The sequence below is a fragment of the Empidonax traillii genome, unplaced genomic scaffold, assembly GCF_003031625.1.
Source record: "Empidonax traillii isolate 1590-97213 ecotype Southwest subspecies unplaced genomic scaffold, ASM303162v1 scaffold1243:size189760, whole genome shotgun sequence".
Taxonomy (NCBI): Eukaryota; Metazoa; Chordata; class Aves; order Passeriformes; family Tyrannidae; genus Empidonax; species Empidonax traillii.
The window spans coordinates 76,529-86,992 of NW_020956436.1; the positions used below are offsets into that span (position 1 = coordinate 76,529).

A 10,464-nucleotide genomic window follows, 5' to 3' on the forward strand; every position below is an offset into this window, starting at 1 on the left:
AGAAGTACCACAGCTAACTACTTCCACTACTATAATTGCATTACTCTAAGGGATTGGCCACTTGTATTTAAAACAAGTACCTGCTACAAATCAAAGGTTTTTCAGGATACTCTGCTGAAGACATATACAACAGGAAAAAATCCAGTGTATGCTGAAAACATGTCTTGTCTAGTCTATGATTTAAGATAACCAAAGTTTATATTGTTTCAAAGATAAGCCAAATCTAATTGGAGAAATGCAGCCCATGGAATAAGGTGTCTCATTGATAAATGTGCTGTTATTTCCAAGCCTTGGGGATTAAAGCTATTAATTTCTGCTTTTGTTTTTCCTATAATCAAAGTTTGCAGATAAACAAGCGAAAAAGAATTTTTTTTCTAATACACGTAGTAAAAGCTGATAAAAGTCTCCATTATGATTTCTTGGGAAAAACTAACAGCTCAGGTATTCTTTGTGCTTGTTATTATTATTATTGCCCAAGGTCATATTGCAGGTCTGTAGTAGAGCTAAGAAAAGGAATTGGCTATCTTGATATCAACTGTAATACCATATTTACTGGAATACCATAAGAACGGTATGTCCTTTTTACAGTAAAATCCTTGGTAAGTGGAGGAACATTTCAACACCATGTTCATGAGTAGCAATGATCTTCTTTCCACAACCTTTGAAAGCTGATGGTGCAATGACAGCTCCTCTAGATAAAAAGCCTTCTCTTTCTTAGAGCATGAACCAAAATTACAGCTCCCTTGCATATGACAGGCCATTGGCTTCTAAAATAATTTCATTGATGAACATCACTAACTGTAACCTTGCCCATCAAATCCCATGCACTGTACTTACTAAATGGCATTCCTAAGTTTCCAGGTTTTGTATTTCTCTGTTTACTCCAATTATAGGGGACACTGTTTTAATAAAGCAACCTTTCTAATACTTTTCAATAGAGGCTGATTATAATGGCAATTAAAAATCTTTAAAAGTGCCTTCATTTTTAATTAGATGCTACTTTAAAAAAGAAAACTAAACACTCCAACAACAACAAAAAAATCCTTGCAAACCACAGCCATGACAAGACTCCGAGAACTCTCAATAAGAAATTACGAATTTCCAAGTAACTGGGGTGTCTATAATTATCCATGATAAAGTCCCATGTGCAGCTATTATTTTGTGTCTCTCAACCCCATGTATTGCTACTACTATTTATGAAAATCCTGCATGCCGAGGATCAAGGTCTCCCCAGATGATGCTGTACCAACACCTAAGAATGTGGCTATTCCACTGAGATCACAAGCAGAAGTGAAAAAGAAACTTCTTTAGTGGCACTGTTGTACCACCTACCATGTACTACATGCCCAGCTTCAAATTTAAGAGGACACATTTCTATACCAGGGTAAACTGTCCCAGTATCTACCCAAAAAGAGATTCCAACTTCACTGATGCCCAAATGCCTTTTGTGCAGAAGATGGTTTGTGTTTTTATTGACAGTGGCTGTATAATCTAGGAGCATAAATGCTTTAGAGTCTTCACAAAACAGATCCTGAAATTTCGAGCATTTATGAAGAATGTTCTTTCCTAACCCTCTTTTGATTTATACCACTACCTACTGCACAATTCTGTGAATCTATTCCCCTACAAGGATTAAAACATAAAACAAAAAACAAAACTTATGAACAGATTTTCACATGACATTCTCTTAGCTGTGATTTGTACTTTTGAAGGTTTAGGGCTTCACATGCTTCGATGACCTCAGACCTAGGGAGAGGTTAACTAAGCTTGGGAGGAAGGATGTACCACTGGTAGTGGACACAAAGAATGCAGAATTTACAGTCCAGGAGAACATTTGGCAGAACCCCCAAGACAAGGAAGAAAAACTAACAAAACCAACCCAGCAACTGTGCTGAAAATCAGCACCAACCAGGTGAAAGGTAATTCTGGCAGGGGGAAATCACGATCACCAACCCAGGGCCACCGACCCACTAAACCCACTGACCCGAAAGAGAAAGTATGTGGACTACTTAGCATGAGAAATGAGAGTCATTAACTAATAGAAGATATAATATAAATTAATAAGAGAACTAGTTATTTTCTAGCCAAGGAACATGAGTGCCTTTCTTTGCTGAAATGTATAAACACTGAAAAGTTTTGGTAGTTGTAGCTGGTAGCTGGCTTTGTGGGTATTTTGGGACAACACTCTCTCTGCTTCACTGAGCATGTACAAAAATTATTAGAACTCTTATTCTAATGTTTCTTCACACAGTACTTCATGTAGACCCTTGTGATAAGGACAATTCCACTGAGATCATTAAGAGCAAACATGAGCAAAAGAAAGTAGTCCAATAAAATTTTATTTCTTAGTTTATTCTGTCATGAAAAGCGTTTTCTCTTTTACTTAAGTGCAGGTTCAGGTTTGTTAATCACACCACACAGATTTCTCACTATTAACTGGTGAAATACAGTAGGTTATCTTTTCCTTGGAGAATGCCTGCCAGGGAACAACAAGTTTTAAAATACAAACCCAGTGCAGACTTCTTTAAACTAAAAAAAAGAAAACAAAAAAAAAAACTACAAACAAACAAACTCACATGGGTATCAGCTAGCACAACTGGTTTGGTTTTTTTAAAATTTATATTTTGTTTCTACGGCTCTTGTTTTGTTTGCCTTCCTAATTAACGTATCATTTAGGAACCTACTTGATTGTGCCAAATACCAGCATTATTCATTCTTCCCTACAGAGCAGTGCTGAATAGGCAGACTGTGTGGATTCTCCTTCCATTTCCTTGCCCATTTAAGGGATGCTCACTGTCTTGTGTGCTGGAGAGTTGTTTGAATGCAAAGCACTGTTGCTTCTCTGGGTAGCACTGTTACCATCAACTTCTAATTTTATTTACTAAAACACATTCCTGTGAGCCCTAGGAGCCCCTGTCAGAATGAAGATTGGGGAAAAAAAAAATTATATTTGAGATGTGGACAAGCAGGCTGGGTTTTCTTTCCTGGGTCTGCAATATGCATTTGCTTCCATCTGCACACAATATCTCACTGCACGTGTGATTCAGAGTTACAAGGTATTTTTGATCTTCAACCTCCCTCCAGAAGGAACTAGAACTGGTATTTTCTTCTTCAGCCACGTGGCAAGCCATCCACGCCCAGTTCTCTCCTGACAAGTTGTGCCTAGTGGGTAGACAAAGATAAACCCTGTGCAGCTACTGCAGAGATCTAAAATAATTCTGCTAAAGGATCTGCCCTACTTGCATATTTTGTGTGTCTGCATTTAGCTCTGCACAGTCACACAGTTTGAAGGTCTTGGTCCCCAAAAGAGGGACAGAGTGGCTCCCCAGGCAATCATTTGCACATTGTTTACTTTGAAGTTTCCACTCTTTACTAACTTACCCTGACACAGGAAGCAAAAGCTCCATCCAACCTGGCCTTGAACGCTCCCAGACATGTTTAGGGTTACAATGCTAAAGTCACCACGGAGGGATATCACTCAAATTGAGTGATTTCCACCCTGCAGCAAATTTTTTAGAACCTAATCCATTCACAAATTAAAGCCCAAACATCAGTTTTAAAGTTCACTGCCGGAATACATAGCATGCTTAATTTTTTTTTAAGAGCCAAAGTCCGTTTGAAAAAGCCCCAAGTCCAGTGACCATATGTACTCAGATCAGAGCAAAAACTCTTAATTCTATGTGTAGACTCAAACCATTAATAAATCTCTGTTCTTCCAAGAATTTTTTGTTGTTGTTGTTCCTTACAAGAATACAGTGATTAACCAGTCAAAATGAGCTTTCAAAACTATTTTCACATCCATTTACAGGAAATAAAAGGTGAATCTTAAAATTTACCTACACTAAAAGTTTATAAAATCTGCTGGTACAAAATTTCTGCTCCAAGAGCAACGATCAGGGTAAAGAAAGGAATTTGCATGTTGATATGAATCACGTTTCTAACAAGCTTTCTGCATCTGGAGCACTGTGTCCAGTTCTGGGCCACTCATACGGACAAGCAGCTACTGGAAAAGGTCCAGGAGAGGCCACAAAGATGATGAGGGGTCTGGAGCATCTCCCTGATGAGGAGAGATTGGGAAAGCTGGGCCTGTTTAGTTTGGACAAGAGAAGGCTGAGAAGGGATGTGATTAATGCAAATAAATATCTCAAAGGTGTGTGCCAAGAGGATGATGCCAGGCTCTTTTCAGTGGTGCCCAGTGACAGGTCAAGGACCAACAGCCATAAACTAAAAGACAAGAAGTTCCACCTCAGCATGAGAAAAAACTTCTTTACACTGAGTGTGGCAGAGCCCTGAAACAGCTGCCCAGGGAGGGCGTGGAGTCTCCTTCTCTGGAGACATTCCAAACCCACCTGGATGCCTTCCTGTGTCACCTGCTCCAGGTGGTCCTGCCTTGGAAAGGGGTTGGACTGGGTGATCTCCAGAGGTCCCTTCAAACAATAACTATTCCGTGATTGCCTGAGGTTTCATAAAGTGAAGATTTCTGGACGCAACTGGACACTAAGCAGGAAATCAACAATTAAAACCCACTGAATGATTTGGGGTTTTGTTTTTACTCTGCATTAAATCCCTCTTCTAATTATAAACATTCAGCAAATTACTGTGTTCTACAGTACACATTGCCAACATTTTCAATCTAAGTACTTTCAGCTTCATTTGCTGGTTTCTTTTGTCAAGAATCTCAAGTGCACACTGAATTTTAAGCACCTCTGGATTCTCCTTTTTGCAATAATAATCAAACAAAACATCCAAGGTGAATGTCTCTAATCTAGCATTTCTCTGACCAACACATTTACACTTGTAATCATTAATCATGCCATCTGGCTTAATGTGCTCATTAATAAATTAAAAAAAAAAAAATCCATTGCATTATTGGCTTTAGATGACTTTCCTCTCTCTGAAACTTGTCAATGTCATAACTTTATTTCTCATAACTTTTTTTTTTTTTGTACTTCATAGGGAGTCATTGCCAAATATTGACACATAAATCTTATATTTTTCAATGTGCTCGTTTGACACTGTAATACAGAATTTGTACTATTCAGGCAGAATTTTGAAAGGAATCTGGTTTGTTTCATTAAGACTTCCTGCTGTTCACAGCAGGAAGTAGCTTTTTACTCCTCAAAGTAATGCACATGTTGTCTTGAGATTCAGGACACAGTTCTTACTCTTCTGCTGCCTGCATTGACAGTCTTAATGTCTCCTCACTCTTCCTTCCTCTCTTGACCATCTTCACTGGTTGAGAACAGTGCTGATAAAAATCCCTGCAACCACACAGCAGCTGTGACTGATTTGGTGACACCCTGACAGTGATTCTGACAGTAAGTTTTATTCTAAAACAGTGGTAAAGCATTACCATGTAAACCAACTCCTGTATGGATTGTAGTGCTTCCTGAAGGAAAGGATAAATTGACTCCCTACTAACATTCATCACAAAAAAAAAGGTTAAAACTCCACTTTTCATGTTTAACCAAGACCATTTTGTCTTCCGAAACTGAATTTTTGTTGAGGATAAAATAAGCTCTAAATTTTAGGACTCAATATAGCAATATTGAGCAATAATCCCAGCTACTCAGTGTACTATTTTTATGAGGGTCTTTTAAATACGTTTGTATGAAAAACATTATGGACATCTCCTTGTTAGTCTTCCCCCTGATTCTTACCCATAGATAATCAACCTTGAGGTCTATCCTTGAGGTCTATACAGTCTAAACAGTTTCCCTGATGGCAACTATGTCATCTCTTTCCCACTGCACATCACATGGCAATACAATAAGAGAAGAATCAAACACAACTCAAAGTCCACATCAAAAGAATTTTAGGAAAAAAAGTTCTAACTAAATTGATCTTAACTACAGCATATCGAATTTATAGGTCACCTAAGACCGTACAAATAGTTTATAACTCACTTTATGATCCTGGAATTATGGTTTACAAGACATCCTTGACTCTAAAAGAATGGAAGTATATTAATTAGTTCTATAGTTTCTACAGAAGTTCTTACCCTCTGTTAAATTCTAAATCGACCATGCAAAGCTGAGTCCAGGAGAAGAAATATAAAATCTCCTTGATGCGTTATGATTAATCATTTTGTTTAATGATTCTATAAATTCAAAACCCTCCAACTGCCTTTATCTGCATTTTCTACATGTTTGTCTACACGTAACTCTGCTCCTGCCTGCACTTCTGTCTTATTTATGTCATGAGCCCTCCAGTGGAGTTGACTAAGATTGTGGTTGACTTTCCAGGGGCATCACAAGTGCATCAGACAACAAAAAGGTCTGATCTTTAGGACTTTAGGACAAAGAAAAGTAGTAAGTGTTGAAAATATGAGTCTGAAAAGCAGAAGCAACAGAAGACCAGCAGCACACAAGTACCAGTATCTTGGTTGGCTATTGCAGAATCCCAATAATACTCACATCATCTCACAGTTCAGAGCACAAGAAGTGGACTTACACACAATATTTCTCAACTATTATTTTGTTTTCACGTGGGGGGGGGAAGTGATTTCATTATCATTCCTGTTATCAATTCAAGTTCAGCAGGTTTGTAACATGCTTGCACTTAACGCAAGCCTGCAGTTTAAAATTTGAACCTTGCTATCAGAACCACATAAATTATTTGAAAAAGACTCCTACCTTGTCTAATTAGTCCTCTGCAACGAACTAGCAGAGTCTCCAGCCTAATTGAGGTCTCTTGGGGTCTCTCTAGCGATGCACACTTCCACAGTACCAACCTACAGTGCTGTCCAGAGCCTCCACAGTCCCACACACTCCAAACTTCTCCCACCTCTCAGCTACACAGACCCACTTTCTAAAGGTACAAGAACAGAAGTTTCACAGAAGGATGAAAAGCAATGAAATCAGGTTTGCTGTTTACCTGATAGTTTTCCTGACAATCAATAAAGAAAAATCCTTCTGGAACAGTCGCCCAATATACTTGTATCCAACAGATTATTTACAAAAATAAATGAGAGCATTTTATAGAAACAATGTAAATAGCTTCAATTGTTTTATATTTCCTAATTCACTAGGCATTCACATGAGTCTACTCGTGGTAGAGATAATTTAATATATTTGAATCAGCACAGAAAAGCCACACAAACTACATGGCAAAGGATAATCATTCAGTTCAATTGATAGAAACTTTTTTTTTTTTTTCGTAAAACAGGAATGCAATTTCTGAAGAAAATGGATCAATTTATTTTCAGTCAATAATATAGGTGGTTGCAATAGGTTCAGGTACACACAGTTACTAATAGTAACTATGTAGTTCTACTGAAGGAGTACAACTCACGGATCTAATGGTATGTTACTCGAGAATGTACAAATACATTTTCCCTATTGTTTTACTCAACACAAATTTAGCTACAAATCTGACTTCATTTGGAAAGAAAGAGATAAGAAATAGCTTTGATGTGACATCAGAACGAAACAAATAGGGAACAAATCACCCATACTTAGTCATTCCTTTATTTCCATATGAAGGACACCTATGTCATGATTCATAAGGAAAGGAATTATCACACTCATGAGGAAAAAAAAAAAGAGCCAATTATGTGCACTGCACATATTAAATCCAAGGGTAATTTGCTAACATCAAAGTTCATTACCCATACGCCAAGCCCAAAACCCAAAGGATCCTAATTAATGCTGAAAACCTGGATAAAAAGTAGGTCTGACCTATTCTTCTGTGTGATAGCAGCCCAAAAATTGACATTGCATGGTGCTGCTTTTTTGCACTTACTTGCTGTAAGCACGTTGTTGCCTATGCAATATTAACAGGAACTGAACTTGAAAACAGATCCTTTCTGACTTCTGGGGTTTTTTGCCAGGCTATGCCCACATTAAAATGAACCAGGAGAGTGGGTGATTTAAAAATTGTTGGATCCCTGAGTTTAAAAGGCAGACTTTTTCATGGTGAGCTCATTTAAGAGGCTTACTCTGTCCTCATTACTCCATGAATCCTGTGCAGGTTAAACACATAGCACAAGTACAAGTTGGACTGCTTTGCTATTTTCCCCCCCCCCTGTTCTTGACCTCTGTAGCAATTTCACAGGTCTAAATCCATGCTGTTAGTGAAAAATTATACAGACTATATGCAGAAGTATGACAATGGCATCTGCAGACTCTGTTAGTACGTTAACAATATTTCTTTTCCTTTCGAACAATAAGGTCTCTCATCCAACACCAACTTCCCAGGGCATCTGGATGTTAATTCACAACAGGAAAGCTAATAGACAATTCCAGCTTCATTGTCTGAAATGGAACTCAGTCACAGAAACTCAGATCTTGTATCACCTTCAGCAAAACAAGAAACAAGCTTCTATCTTGCTGATACTCTCAGGTGCTGTCAGGAAGGATTAATCCAATGAATATTTACATGCACTTCTTGGTAGCAGGAACAAGTTCTGGTTTCAAGTAAATGACATTGTTTCATTCTGATTTCAAGGCAGATCAACATTCAGTCCACAAAGTAAAAACAAGTATTACTGTAATAGCATAGTTTCATTCTTTTTGTTCTTGTGCACATATGAGGGAATATTGAAGAGACTTAGGAGTCTCTCTAAAAACTATTAATCTTCCAGATTCAAAACATTTGTTGTTTCTGCTCTTCCAAAGCTTTTGGGTTGTTTGCTTCTTTAGGGTTTTTTTCCTTTGTTTTTTTTTTGAGTTTTTTTTTTTTGTGGTGGGTTTGTTTGTTTGTTTGGGTTTTTTTGGGGTTGGTTGGGTTTGTTTGTTTGGTTTTGTTTGTTTTTTTCCCCCAGGAAACAGCTCCCATTATTACCAAATTAAGTAATCACACAACAAAAGAGAAACGAGTACTGAAGTTGCACCAATATGATAGTTTAACACCTCAAGATCTCCTATTTATGTAGTAACAAAAGAAAGTTTTCACCACAGGGCCTATAAAGAAAAAATTAAAAGATGTACTACAACTGCAACATCTCACTTTAAAAGTGCAAACTAAGACAAACAAACCTATGTTTAATACAGGACTGGGTCCTATCTCCTCCTAGGCTTTCTCAACCACATTTATTTTATATTTCCAGTTTTCCATACCATTCTTATTTGAGACTATTTTTTATTTAATTAAATATTGAACTGCTAGCAAAGGAGTACAGTAGTTTAACAAAAAGAGATTTTGTATTTTTTCTTTTATAATAGGTTCATAATAGTTTAAAAGAAGTGTGGTTTTTGAGTAACAAAACTCCAGGTATAATTTTAAAATAACGGAAGCAGCAGGTAATACCTTATAAACCTCTACACAGCTAAGTAAAAATAATGATGTAATTTTTACTCTCAACAGGATTCTTTTTAACACATTTCTGTCCTGAAAATTACATGCTTAATCTAAAATGTCTCTAAATTCCATCTGATGAGTGGGATGATGTCACCACATGTGAATTGACGCAAAATTGCTTCCTTTGCAAGAAATATTTACCATGTTTTTTCATTGAACTATTCCACAGTGGCCTGCTACCACTGAATTTCATCAGGAACTACGTTTGTGCATTAATGTTTCATAAAGGCACACACTGTCAAACTGTTTAAATCCACTGATTTAAACTGGAGGCTACAGTATGGACCAGTGAACAGTCAAACATTCTGGATTGAGAGGTGGGTGCCAGTCCTTCCTGCTGTAAAAACCTGGCTGTTATTTTGTGATCACCTACTTCAGTGGAATCAAATGATCAAAACTTGAAATACATCCTGGTTTTTCAGTTAAAAAAAAGCTCTGGTTACCCAAAGTTAAACATAACCCTGTAACATATATTATGATCCAAAGCCACAAACACTACACTATCTTGTGCTTATATCAAAAGACATAAAAAGAAAAGGATGAGGTAAGCAGTATATATGTCAGAAACTTGCTCCTACTGTCAATCTGAAGTCTACTAATGATCTTCAGGAAAAACAAGAGCAGTTGAAACTGTATTTCAGTTCTCTCCTATAATTCTTCTTTCTAACTCAAAGGAAACGTCCCTTGAGGAATGCTGTTTTTAGGGAATAGCTAAACACTAGATTCACACTACATTTTATACTCACAAAATAAAAGACTCTTTATTTTAATAAAAATTTCCAAGTTAGTAATATTAATTTTTCCCCCCAGCAGAGTAAGTTTTAACTGCCCAGTATTTAAGGGTTCAGTGGTTGAAGACCATGGTTTGTTTTCAGTCTCTGCAAGTTTTTTAGTTTCTATGACAGAAGTATTAAATTCAATGTACTCAGCCCTTCGAGAGGAAGGCCCATGAAAAGCACAAGGTATCTGATTGTGCTTTCATCATCAACAGCAACACTTTCTATTATTTTAGCTGATTATAGGTGGAGTACAGAGATAGAGCTGACTACAGATAAAGATGGAGAAAAATAGGTTTCCCTGAAAACATTTCCTGCAAAGACACATCAGTATCCATAAAGGCAAACAGCTTTTGCCTGGTTTCACCCTGGCAGGCATACTTGGACA

At 37.3% G+C, this 10,464-nt stretch overlaps 1 protein-coding gene across 3 annotated transcripts in view; it reads right to left on the reverse strand.

Moving 5' to 3' along the window:
* The window catches only part of LUZP2 (leucine zipper protein 2), a 91,884-nt gene that overhangs the window by 66,612 nt on the left and 14,808 nt on the right, over window positions 1-10,464 (reverse strand). Inside the window, exon 1 of one of the 3 annotated variants that reach the window (XM_027906046.1) lies at window positions 2,795-2,894. The exons of the other annotated variants lie outside the window; for them this stretch is intronic. Within the exon in view, the coding sequence (XP_027761847.1) occupies window positions 2,795-2,862 (68 nt within the window). The 5' untranslated portion in view covers window positions 2,863-2,894. Of the gene's footprint in view, window positions 1-2,794; window positions 2,895-10,464 lie in introns of those variants that run through there. 3 annotated transcript variants of the gene reach the window in all.